The following is a 12664-nucleotide window of genomic DNA, read 5'->3' as shown; positions in this document are numbered from 1 at the left end:
ATATCATATTTACCTGGGCAGTTTTACCAGTGTTTGCAAACCCTCTATACCCCCATTCCTTTAAGCTCAGGAGTCTACAACATCTCCTAAATATCTGGCTTATTCCATTTTTACTATCTGTAACCTTCAATGACAGCATATTCTAAGTGCCTGTTTGTACACCTATACCAGAAGTCATAAAAATTAACACCTCACTGATTAAATAGCACCAAAAATTACAATGGGTGAAAACATGGACTATAGCCCTTAAATACTGCTAAGGTCTGGATATTAGTCTGGACACTGAATGTCTCCTAAGGGACCATGTGTTGCAGCTTGGATCCAGGGTAGTAATATTGGGGGTGAAGGTAGAACCTTCAGGGGGCAGGGCCTCCTGGGAGGGTCTAGGTCACTCAGGGCATACCTTCAGGTAGTTCTTGTGAAAGACTGGTATAAAAGCCTGAATTAGAGTCCAGCCTCTCTCACTGTTTCCCCCCCTCAAGCTCCATCATCACCACGGAGCCTTCACCAAAGCCTGCATTATGCCGAATGGACTTTTAGCCTCAAAACTGTTAGCTAAAAAACAAAACAAAACAAAACAAAACAAACCTTTCTTCCTTCTTAAGTGTTCTCTCTTAAGTGGCTTGATTCATGTGTTTCGTTGTGACAATGAAAAGTTAACTAATACAAATACAAAACCTCCTTATTGGATTTTCAGGCTTTTATTCAGTATGGCTTTTTTTTTTTTTTTCCCCTCTCAACTGTCCACAACTGGAGCTGAGCTAGGCTGAATCTCAGAGCTTGGAACTCAATCCAGGTTTCCCATTTGGGTAGCAGGGACCCAAGTGCTTGAATGATCACTTGCTATCTGCCAAGATGTACAGTGGCAGGAAACTGGAATCAGAAGCAGAGCCCAGACTAGAACCAAGGAACTCACAGGCATCTTAACCACTGTGTCAAATGCCCACCCTCAATATGTATTTGTTTGGCTGCCTAATACAAAGGAGTTCTCAAATGTAAGGGCTTGGGTCAGGACCTTGTCCTCTCAGATTCTAAAGTTTGCTGTAGAGAGCAGGCACCCAAGTTTTCAAAATGCACAGCTGGTCTTCATGATCAAAGGCTGAAATCCACAAGCTGGTATGTGTTACACACTATTATCTGGTCTGGGGATAATCAAGAAACCCAGTCTGAAGCCAGGGAAACATAACACAAAGTTACAGCTGGGAGGGCTAAACATTGTAACAGAGTACTAAGGTTGCAAAACAGATGGGCATTTAACAGATGAGGCAGGAAGGGCTTCCTAGAATATTAGTAGAAGAAAATGTGACAAAATAAGTATTTGCCAAGCAATATGGCAGTAGTGGAAGAGTGAGTAAAGGATCACCCAAAACAGAGGGAGCACCACGTGCTAAGCCTTGAAAGTGAGAGAGCCAGGACTGTATTTCAGGGAGCTGCACTAACCATGCAGCCTCAGGGCTCCAGTAAGACTGGGACAGCACACTGAACCCTGCGGGCTGGCCACCCCTATTTGTATACACACTGCTCTGAAACACAGCCACATCCATTCAGGTGATACCACTACTTTTATACAATGGCAGTGTGAAGAAATCCAGACAAAAACCATGCTGCCCCCAAGTCCTCAATATTTACTAACTTGCCCTTAGCAAAAACTCTGCCCATTCCTGGCTTAGAATATGTTAGCCACTAACCTTTATCTCATTACTAACATTCAGTTCTCCTAACAATCCTACATGTCGTCACTACGATCCCTATTTTGCAGATGGGGAAAGCACTAAGTGGCGAATCCAAGAGAGGAACACAACTCTGCCAGACTCGACATTCCAAACCCTCAATCATGACATGATGGGAGATCAACTGAATTCAGCTCATGAAAGGTCTTACGTATCAGGCAAATCACTTGAACATTGTCCTAAAGAGCTTAAGATTTGCATGAGCTAGCTGTTGGGTGAAGACAGGATTGGAACGAGGAGATATGCAAAAATACATGGAAGAAACAATGGTAATGAAACTGAATTGGGAGCAACAGTTATGGTTACTAGTAGATGGAGTCAGTATTTTGAGGGTGTAGATTAACAAAACATGTTTCTTGGTTTGGTTTACTGGATTAGTAAGGATGAAGAAAGAGTTAAAGATTTTTTGGACAGCTCTGTCATTGGTGACATCAATCACAGACAGGTAATACAGGAAGATAAATAAGGTAAAGTAATATGTTTAGCTTTGTATTTGTACAAATTATCAGTATTAATATTATAAACAGTGAAAAAGAAACAAATTGTAATATTTTAAAAACAATTTCTCATCTGTTTTCCTCCAAATATTATCAATCAGCAAATGAAAGAGAAAGGGAAATTTGACCCAATTTAAAAAATAAATTTTAACATCAAGATTCGAATGATCTAATAATAACACTTTTCAAAGTTTACAGTCAGTGAAGGGATTCAAACAAAAGTTAAGAACCGTTTCTAGGGGTCTGTGATTAAAAAATCAATTAGCACTGAGTTTGGGATTATTCTTACCTCTAAAGTTTTCAACAAAGTTTGTGTTACATAGGTCTTCCCACTGGCAGTATGTCCATAAATAAAAATGGATGGAAAGCTGAAATGATGTCTCTGGGGGGAAAAAAGATAAATATCATGAAGTTGATAAACTATTCCTCAACTTGTGATAAAGTTCTATATGGCAAGGTGAAATACTCAATCCAAGTAACGTTAACAGTGAGTGGGGTCAGCACAGTGGTGTGGTGGGCTAAGCCTCCACCTGTGGTGCCAGAGTCTCATATGAGTGCCCGTTCGAGTCCCGGCAGCTCCTCTTCCAGTCCAGCTCCCTGCTATGGCCTGGGAAAGCAGTAGAGAATGGCCCAAGTGCTTGGGCCCCTGCAGCTGCACCAGGGACCTGGGGGAAGCTCCTGGCTCCTAACTTCAGATGTCTCAGCTCCAGACGGTACGGCCATTTGGGGAGTGAACCAGCAGAGGAAAGATCTTTCTGTCTCTCCCTCTGTAACTCGACTTCTCAAATAAAGAAAATCTTTAAAAAAGAAAAAAAAACATTAATAATGAGCATGCAGTGGACTGTTAGATTTTGAACTTATGTGAATTCAACTCTTACAAGTATTTTCTGTTACGGAATTAAAATGTCTATAAAGTTGTATCTGGCATATATTGTACGTATTTACAGTTTTTATTACTGCATACAGTTACATATACAAACTCCTGCATTTTTAATATATAGGACACTGTATTTTCAACTTACTGTAAAGAGTTTTCCAAGGATAATTTTGCCCATACTCCATTTTTATACTAATCCTCTTTAAAGGATTTAATCCCCTTGCAGACTGCAACTTCACCGTTCATTTTACTGCTTTGAAACTAAGCATATAGAATCAAGGGGGCTAGAAGTAATTCTAACAGTCCTTATTTTTAAGAAAATTTGTAGAATACTTTGAATTATATATACTCATTGACTCTGGCAAAAAATGCATACATCTCATCAAATGAAATATTAATGAAATCCATATACATAGATTTAAAAAGAAATAGTCACAAGATCCTCCTGCAGCACAGTAAGTCAGCACCCTCAAGAAGAGTAAAATTGGTTCGAACACCCTTTGTTGGTCTTGTCAATACTACTGCTTAATGAGTCCAAAGAAAACTCATCAGATACCTACTAACTGCTCTAAAGCACAATCACTAAAAAGAATACAAGTATCAGTAAAAGATGGTTTACTACTTGGGAGTTTATAGTCTGAGTGGGGCAACATACATTAAAAAAAACAAGAAAACTGGCTGATGTCATTCCCATAAGAAAGCCAAGTCTGTACACCATCTTCTATCTCAGCATCAGCATCATACAAATGCATTACATTCTAGTCTCTCACTTAAACACTTCCTTTTACAAGGCAAATCAGGAGCTCAGATGAATACAGGAGAAAGCTTTTGGAATGGCACACCTGTGGCAAAAGCAGCTCCACTGCTAAAAATGAACTAACAATTTACCAAGTGGATATTTTAGTATGTGAATCCTTTTTTTAAACTTTGTATGTAACAATCTTAGAATTAACTGGCTCAAACATTTTTCATTACATGCGTGATACTGGGGATCTCTGCTATCCAAAACACTGCACACATTACACCTTTAAAGAGAAGCGAAATAGCAGGCTTCTGGAGTTTTTATTTATTTATTTATTTTTTTGCCAAGTTACACTGAACCCTTCCTTTTCTGGAATGCTGCTATTATTTGGTGCCTAAAGCAATCACCATCCTATAACATCTTTTCAATTGTTACCTAGGATGATATTACACTCTTGGACTGTTATTTAACTTTTGTAAACTTCCCTAACACAAATTCTAATAAGCTAGTATCTAGCACAGTGCCTGAAACAGAAAAGATGTTCAGTAACTATTTCCTCTTGAATGAATAAATGAATCTTCTTGGAAACATGAAGCCATTTTTTATAGTTCTTTGCTATAGTTCTTTGTATTTCCCATATGCACACCTTGCAGAAAAGTGACATGAATATTAAACATGATTTGCAGTAAGAGTGAAAGACTCCATTCTGTAGCCCACACTAAGGCAGCACTGCTCATCTCTGTTTGCCAATATTCTTTTCTAAAAGAGGCACTTCTAGTAGGAATGACCTGGGTTTATCAGTTCCAGTGAAGAAATCCACAGAACATGTTTCCGTGATAATCTGGATAACTGTAATTTCAACACTATAACCTGAAAATTCACTGAAAATATAGTAGCTGACTTCTTACTTCCCTAGCATGTCCCTTTTTTTAATAGAAAACTTTTATTTCATAAATGTAAAATTCAAAAGAACTTTTGGATTATAGCAGTTCTTCCCCCATAACCACCCTCCCACCTGCAAACCATCCCATCTCCTGCTCTCTCTCCCATCCCATTCTTCATTATGATTCATTTTTAATTATCTTTATATACAGGTGACCAGCTCTGTACTAAGTAAAGATTTCAACATTTTATACCCACACAGACAAACTATAAAGTACTGTTGGAAGACTAGTTTTACCATTAATTCTCATAGTACAACACATTAAGGACAGAGATCCCACATGGGGAGTAGGTGCACAGTGACTCCTGTTGTTGATTTAACAATTGACACTCTTATTTATGGCGTCAGTAATCACCCGAGGCTCTTGTCATGAGCTGCCAAGGCTATGGAAGCCTCTTGAGTTTGCCAACTCTGTCAATATTTAGACAGGACCATAATCAAAGTGGAAGTTCTCTCCTCCCTTCAGAGAAAGGTACCTCCTTCTTTGATGGCCCTTTCTTTCCACTGGGATCTCACTCACAGAGATCTTTCATTTAGGTCATTTTTTTTTTTTTTGCCACAGTGCCTTTGCTTTCCATGCCTGAGAAACTCTCATAGGTTTTTTAGCCAGATCTGAATGCCTTAAGAACTGATTCTGAGGCCAGAGTGCTGTTTAGGGCATTTGTCATTCTATGAGTCTGCTGTGTATCCCGCCTAGCATGTCCCTTTAAATGGAGAGTGGTACTTCCACTAATACTGCCCAGGCTACTTCTTTTCTAGTTGGATGAAAATACTGAAAAAAGCAAACCAGATAGGGGGCCAGCATCCCATAGGGGTGGCCGTCAGGCTGCTCCACTTTCAATCCAGCTCCCTACTAACAAGCCTGGGAAAGCATCAGAAGATGGCCTGAGTGCTTGAGTCTCTGCCATCTACATGGGAGACCCAGATGAAGCTCCTGGTCATTTGGGAAGTGAACCAGCAGATGGAACACCTCTCTCTCTTTCTGTAACTCTACCTTTCAAACACATATAAATAAATCTTGAGAAAAAAAAATGGCAAACCAGATGATCAGGAAATGAGGCTAATTCTAAACTGTCACTTACTTTTTTTTTTTAAGATTTATTCATTTATTTGAAAGTGTTACACAAAGATGGGGAGCGAAGAGGGAGAGAAATATTTTCCATCCGCTGGTTCACTCCCTAGATGGCCGCAAAGGCCAGAGAGAAACCAGGAGCTTCTTCCGGGTCTCCCACGCAGGTGCAGGGGCTCCACGGCTTGGGCTATCTTCTGCTGCATTTCCAGGCCATAGCAGAGAGCCGGGTCGGAAGAGAAGCTGCCGGGACTCGAACCGGAGCCCACATGGGATGCCAACCTCGCAGGGGGAGCCTTTACCGGGCCCCGGCTCATTCTTTTTATAAAGATCGAAACCTAATCAATGAGTCTGGAGCAAAAGGCACCCCAAAGGCCCCGAGAAGATCACATAATTTCAGTTTTGAACTGATGCGCGCTCCTTCTTACGCGCAGAAGGGACTCCTTCGCCGAGCTCCTCCACGCAGAGGACGACGGCTTCCCTGGAGGTGCCGATCTGAACCCGCAGACGCGTCCAGGAGAGCAGGCTGCCGGAGCGTGGGCACGCCGCCGACCCGCTACACCTGCCGCAGCCACCACACCTCCCGCGAGGCGCGAGCCCGTTACAGCCGAACCCCACACCAGCCGCTAGGGCTGAGAGCACACCGGCAACTTCCGGCGGCGGCTCTGCGCTCCCGACATCTGCACGGCGCCGGGTGTGCGAGAGGAGAGCCGGCCCTCGCCGCGCCCCGGCGCCCACTAGAAGTTACTCCGGGTGGGGGTCCGCGGTAGCCCCTGGCAGCCACACAGCCCCCAACCTCAGCGGAAACCATGGGCAGGTGCCCCTCAACCCGGACACGAAATTATTACCTAAATAAACAAGCAGTCTCAAAGCCACGGACATGTCCCCCCCTGCAGCATTTGGAAGAAAGAAGACAGTCTGACCACCGTACCTCTCCAAACAGGGACTGCAATGTGGCCACCTGGGACTCGCGACAAAGCACCATGTTTTCCAAGTGAGGCATCCTGGCGGGAAGCTCGGAGGAGACCGCAGCGAAGCTCCCGGGCAGCACTGCGTCACCACGGGAACACCTCCGCTCCGCCGGAAACGGGACGCGCCGGCGTGACGTCAGCGCGACCGCGGAGCGTCGCTGGCGCCCTGGTCTCCCGCGGTCGGAGCCGGCGGCGGCCTTGTCCGCCTGATGTTGGCAGGGGCATTTCGGGTCGCTGGCTCTTCCAGCCGAGCTGGGGAGAGGATGCCCCGGGGATGAGTGGAAGAAAAGGGGGCGGGAGGGCACGGGGGGCGCTGTGGCTTGCAGTGTGCCGCGAGGGGCTTCGCTTTCCCGCCTGAAGGTGCCAAGTGTAGAGACCTTGAACGCCGGGAAAGTGGACCCCCCCCCCCCCCAACTCCGCTCAGGCACCGGGGAAGGGGACTGTGCTGGCCCGTAGTCTCAACGTCAGAGTTTACCCCTAACGCGGGTGTGGGAAACGTGTGGCGTCCAGTGTAAAATGAGGTTCAGTACTTGCAAACCTGAAACCAGGTCTGGACCTGCCTCGAACTCCTAACCTGAGGAAATGCTGGTGTGTGTTGGCGAAGGTGGAAGGACTCAGCACAATGCTGCCATTAGCATAAGGCTTTCGCTATGCTGGAAACAGATACAGAAGTAGACACATGCTCAGAGAAAAGAAGACTTGGAGCCCTGAAACTCCTGGGTTGGAACTGCTGACTCAACTATTTCCAAATAGGGAGACCTTGGAAGAGTGATGGCGCCTTTCAATTTGAACTTCACGTTGCTAATGTGAAAGTAGGGATAATAGGCTGGCGCCGTGGCTCAATAGGCTAATCCTCCACCTGCGGCGCCGGCACACCAGGTTCTAGTCCCGGTTAGGGCGCCTGATTCTGTCCAGGTTGCCCCTCTTCCAGGCCAGCTCTCTGCTGTGGCCCGAGAGTGCAGTGGAGGATGGCACAAGTTCATGGACCCTGCACCCACATGGGAGACCAGGAGAAGCACCTGGCTCCTGGCTTTGGATCAGCGCGGTGCGCCGGCCACATCGGCCATTGGAGGGTGAACCAATGGCAAAGGAAGACCTTTTTCTCTGTCTCTTCCTCTCACTGTCCACTCTGCCTGTCGACCAAAAAAAAAAAAAAAAAAAAAAAAAAGTAGGGATAATAGCAACTGGGTTTTGCTAAAAGTATGTGATGACGTGTACAGTGCCTGCTACACATAGATTTACATTGTGGATATCAGTCTGGCTACAGACTGGACCAGACTCATAACCGTAATGGTTAGAAGGACCTTTTGAGGATCGTGGTCTCCTATAACTTCTTGGCTATTCAAATGAAGTTGCCTAAGGGAGAATTCTGAAAGCCACAGTGGGATGGCCCATCAAATCTTTGTGTCTTAAAAAAAAAAAAAAAAAAAGATTTATTTATTTATTATTTGAAAAGGAAGAGGCAAGAGAAAAAGAGGTCTTCCATCCGCTGGTTTACTCGGAAGCTCATCCGATCCAAAGCCAGGAGCTAAGAGCTTCTTCCAGGTCTCCCACGTGGGTGCAGGGACCCAAGGACTTGGGCCATCTTCCACTGCATTCCCAGGCCATAGCAGAGAGCTGGATTGTAAGTGGAGCAGCCAGGACTGGAACCAGCACCCATATGGGATGCCAGCACTGCAGTCAGTGGCTCCATCTGCCACACCACAGCACTGGCCCCTCAGTGTCTTTTCATAAGGAAAGTAGGTCCTTGCCATTCCTAAAAATGGTTACACATTCTCAACACCATATAGCATTCAACAAACTTATAGCTAAATAATTGTCTAAACAAAGTGTTAGTCTCCCTCTCCAGATGCTCTGAGGAGTGAAAACATTCCACAGCTCCAATTCCAGCATATAACAGTGCCCAGCATATGCTTAATAAGCAGTTAATGAATAGCTGTTGATGTAAGAGGAAATGCTATACTGCTTGGACAGGCTGAGGATAGTTCCCCAGGGGAAGGAACCTGGATGCTGAGGCTTAGGAATGAGGGTTCAAGAAAAAAAAAAAAAAAAAAAAAGGGAAGTGTTAAAGAGTGCTATGCTGAGAGTGTTGGACTTTAGGCAGGCTGTAGGGAATCAGGGAGGGATTTTAGGCAGAGAAGTAAATGATGAGACTCAACTTTTAGGAAGATCTCTTTGGCTACAGAATGAAGAATGATATCAATTTGACTTGTTAAAAACTCCTGCAATCAGGAGGATTGGGGTGGCTTCCTGTGTTACTTATTTATCTTGCAGTTTTGAGAATCCTCTCTTTTGGCCTTGGGGAGCTTGGTTATAATATCTTGGGGTAGAATTGGTTGAGTTGAGTCTGGTGATTTTTGATATTCTTGTATTTGGATACTTCTGACTTTCTCTAGGTTTGGGAAATTTTGTCATTATTTCGTTGTTTTTTTTTTTTTTTAAGAATTATTTATTTGAAAGTCAGAGTTACATAGAGAGAGAAGGAGAGGCAGAGAGAGAGAGAGAGAGAGAGATAGAGGTCTTCCATCTGCTGGTTCACTCCCCAAATGGCCACAACAGCCAGAACTAGGCTGATCCGATCTGAAGCCAGGAGCCAAGAGCATGCAGAGGCCCAAGGACTTGGGCCATCTTCTACTGCTTTCCCAGGCCATAGCAGGGAGCTGGATCGGAAGTGGAGCAGCCAGGACTTGAACTGGCGCCCATATAGGATACTGGCACTGCAGGCGGCGGCTTTACCAACTATGCCACAGCGCCAGCCCCTGTCATTATCTCTTTGAATATGCTTTTTCTTCTGGCTTCGATCTGGCCCACCTCTGGCCATTGTGGCCATTTGGGGAGTGAAACAGCAGATGGAAAATTCTCTCTCCGCTCTTTCTGTAACTCTGCCTTTCAAATAAATACAATAAATCTTAAAAAATTTTTTGAACAAAAATAGAAACAACATACCAAAACCTACAGAATATGGCAAAAGCAGGACTAAGAGGGGAGTTTATGTCAATCAATGCCTGATTTAAAAAAAAAAAAGCCAGAAAGATCTCAAATAAACAATCAGTGCATCTCAAGCAACTCAAAAAACAAGAACAAAACAAATACAAAATTGTTAAAAGGAAAATAATGGAACTCGGCACAAATAAGTGACAGAGATTAAAATATGAATACAAAATTCAATGGAACAAAGAGCTGGCTCTGGGGCTGACACTGTGGTTCAGCAGGTTAAGCTGTTGCCTATGATGCTGGCATCACTTACAAGCACCAGTTCCTGTCCTGGCTGCTATACTTCCAATCTACCTCCCTCAGAAGGTAGTGAAAGATGGTCCCAAGTGTTTGAGCCTCTGCCACCCATGTGGGACACCCCAATGCAGTTCTCTGGCCCAGCCCTGGGTACTTCATCCATTTGGGGAGTGGACTAGCAGGTGGAAGATCTCTCCCTCTTTCTCTGTCTCTCCTCCTCTCTCTCTGTAACTCTGCCTTTCAAATAAATAAAGAAATCTTAAAAAAATAAGGAGCTCATTCTTTGAAAAGATAAACAAAATTGATAAATCCTTAAATAGACTAACCAAGAACAAAAGAAAAAAGATTCAAATACACAGAAGTAGAGATAAAAACAGACATTTTAACTGAAAAAAAAAAAAAAACAGAAATACAAAGTATTGGATTAAGGTGCCACCTGTGACACCAGCATCTCATGTTGGAGCATCAGTTTGAAATTCAGTTGCTCTGCTTCCAATCCAGTTCCCCACTAATGTGCCTGGGAAAGCATTAGAAAATGGCCCTAGTGCTTGAGTCCCTGCCATCCAAGTGGGAGACCCAGATGGATTTCCTGGTTCTAAGCTGCAGCCTGGCCTACCCCCAGTTGTTTCAGTCATTTTGAGAGTAAGCCAGTGGATAGAAGAGTCTCTCTCTCTCTCTCTCTCTCTCTCTCTCTCTTTCTGTGTGTGTGTGTCTTCCTTTCTGTCACTCTTTCAAATTGATGAATAATTCTTTAAAAAAAGGAAAATAACTATTAGAGATTACTATGAACAACTATATGGCAATGAATTCAATAACCTAGAAGACACAGGCAAGCTCTTGGACACATGAACCTTACCAAGATTGCACAATAATGAAATAGAACCCCTAAAAAGATCAAGTATGTGTACTGCGATTAAATCAGGAATAAAAGCCTCCTGTCAAAGAAAAGCCCAGTGCCAGTTAGCTTCACTGCTGAATTATGCCAAACATTACATAACATTCTATTTTATTTATTATTTTTAAGATAGCATATTTTTAATTTACATTATAGTCAAAGGCTTAATGCTACACTAAAATAAAGAGTTCAACAAATAAAAAGTAAAAACAACATAGTTCAGCAGGAATATTGGCAATGGCTATATTCAAGAAACAAATGATGTTTATCTTTACTCATATATAGTAAATTTTAAAATATTCAAAAATTATTAAGACTACAGTCATAGTTATGAATTCTGCCACAATTTTAAAGAAGATGAAAACCAATCCTTCCCAAATTATTCAAAAAATAGAAGAGGAGGCCAGTGCCACAGCTCACTTGGCTAATCGTCCACCTGCGGCGCTGGCACCCCAGGTTCTAGTCCCAGTTGGGGTGCAGGATTCTGTCCTGGTTGCTCCTCTTCCAGTCCAGCTCTCTGCTGTGGCCCGGGAGTGCAGTGGAGGATGGCCCAAGTGCTTGGGCCCTGCACCTGGGAGACCAGGGGGAAGCACCTGGCTCCTGGCTTCGGATCGGCCCAGCGCACTGGCTGTAGCGGCCTTTGAGGGGTGAACCAACAGAAAAGGAAGACCTTTCTCTCTGTCTCTCTCTCTCTCACTGTCTAACTCTGCCTGTCCAAAAAAAAAAAAAAAAAAAGAAGAAGAAGAAGAAGAAAAGAAGAGGAGTGAGTTCTCCAAAATTCGTTCTATGAGACCAGTATTGCTTTGACAAGGCAATCAGACAAGGACACGACAGAAATGGAAAGTTACAGGCCAATTTCTGTGATGACTATGGATGCCAAAAAATCCTTAATAAAATACCAGCAAATTTAATCCAACAGCACACTAAAAAGACCTTTCACCACGATTATGTAAGATTTATCCAAGGTATGCAAGGATGGCTCGACATATGCAAATCACTAAATGTGAGACAGAAATGGGCAAATAATTATATCTGTAGACACAGAAAAATCATTTGATAAAATTCAACATCATTTCATGATAAAACTGATCAAATTAGGCATAAAAGGAATGTAACTCAACAGAAGTAATATGTGTATGTGTGTATATTTATATATATATATAAAATCTCAAGCCAACAACTAACATCATACTGAATGGGGAAATGGTAAATAAGATCTGGAACAAGACAAGGATACATACTTTTACCACTTTTGTTGACCACAGTATAGAAAATCCTAACTGGAGCAATTAGACAAGAGCAAGAAATAAAAGGATCCCAATTAGGAAGAGGTCATAGTGTCACGGTTTTCAGGTTACATGAGTGTACATGTATAAAATCCCAAAGATTCCTTCAAAAAGCTGTTAAAACTTAAAAAAAAGCAAATTCAGGGGTCGGCATGGTGGAACAATTGTTTAGGTCACTGGCTGGGACTCTGGCATCACATACAGGCACCTGTTTAAGTCCCAGCTGCCCCACTTCCAATCCAGCTCCCTGTTAATGTGCCTGAAAAGGCAGCAGAGGACAGCATAAGTGCTTGGGCCTCTATACTCATGTGGGAGATCCAGATGGAGTTCCTGGCTCCCAGCTTTGGCCTGGCCCAGCCCTGACCATTGAGGACTTTTGATGAGTAAATCAATGGATGGGAGATCTCTATCTTGCTGTCTCTC

The 12664-nt window shown here is 43.4% G+C and overlaps 1 protein-coding gene across 3 annotated transcripts in view; it reads right to left on the bottom strand.

The window, feature by feature from the left end:
* The window catches only part of ORC5 (origin recognition complex subunit 5), an 85050-nt gene extending 78079 nt beyond the window's left edge, over positions 1-6971 (bottom strand). For 2 of the 3 annotated variants that reach the window (XR_011387388.1, XM_051849723.2), the window contains exons 1-2: positions 6790-6962; positions 2517-2609 (exon numbers count right to left, since the gene is read on the bottom strand). Coding sequence is in view for 2 of the 3 variants with exons in the window: in XM_051849723.2 (XP_051705683.1) it covers positions 2517-2609; positions 6790-6861 (165 nt within the window). In the remaining variant the exon portion in view is untranslated. Of the gene's footprint in view, positions 1-2516; positions 2610-6789 lie in introns of all 3 variants that reach the window. The other variant, XM_002712028.5, reaches the window with a different exon arrangement.
* Positions 6972-12664: the final 5693 nt, after the last annotated feature.

This window comes from Oryctolagus cuniculus, chromosome 3, assembly GCF_964237555.1.
Source record: "Oryctolagus cuniculus chromosome 3, mOryCun1.1, whole genome shotgun sequence".
Taxonomy (NCBI): Eukaryota; Metazoa; Chordata; class Mammalia; order Lagomorpha; family Leporidae; genus Oryctolagus; species Oryctolagus cuniculus.
The sequence above is the reverse complement of the archived record's forward strand: the minus strand, read 5'-3'. Positions and strand labels throughout refer to the sequence as shown.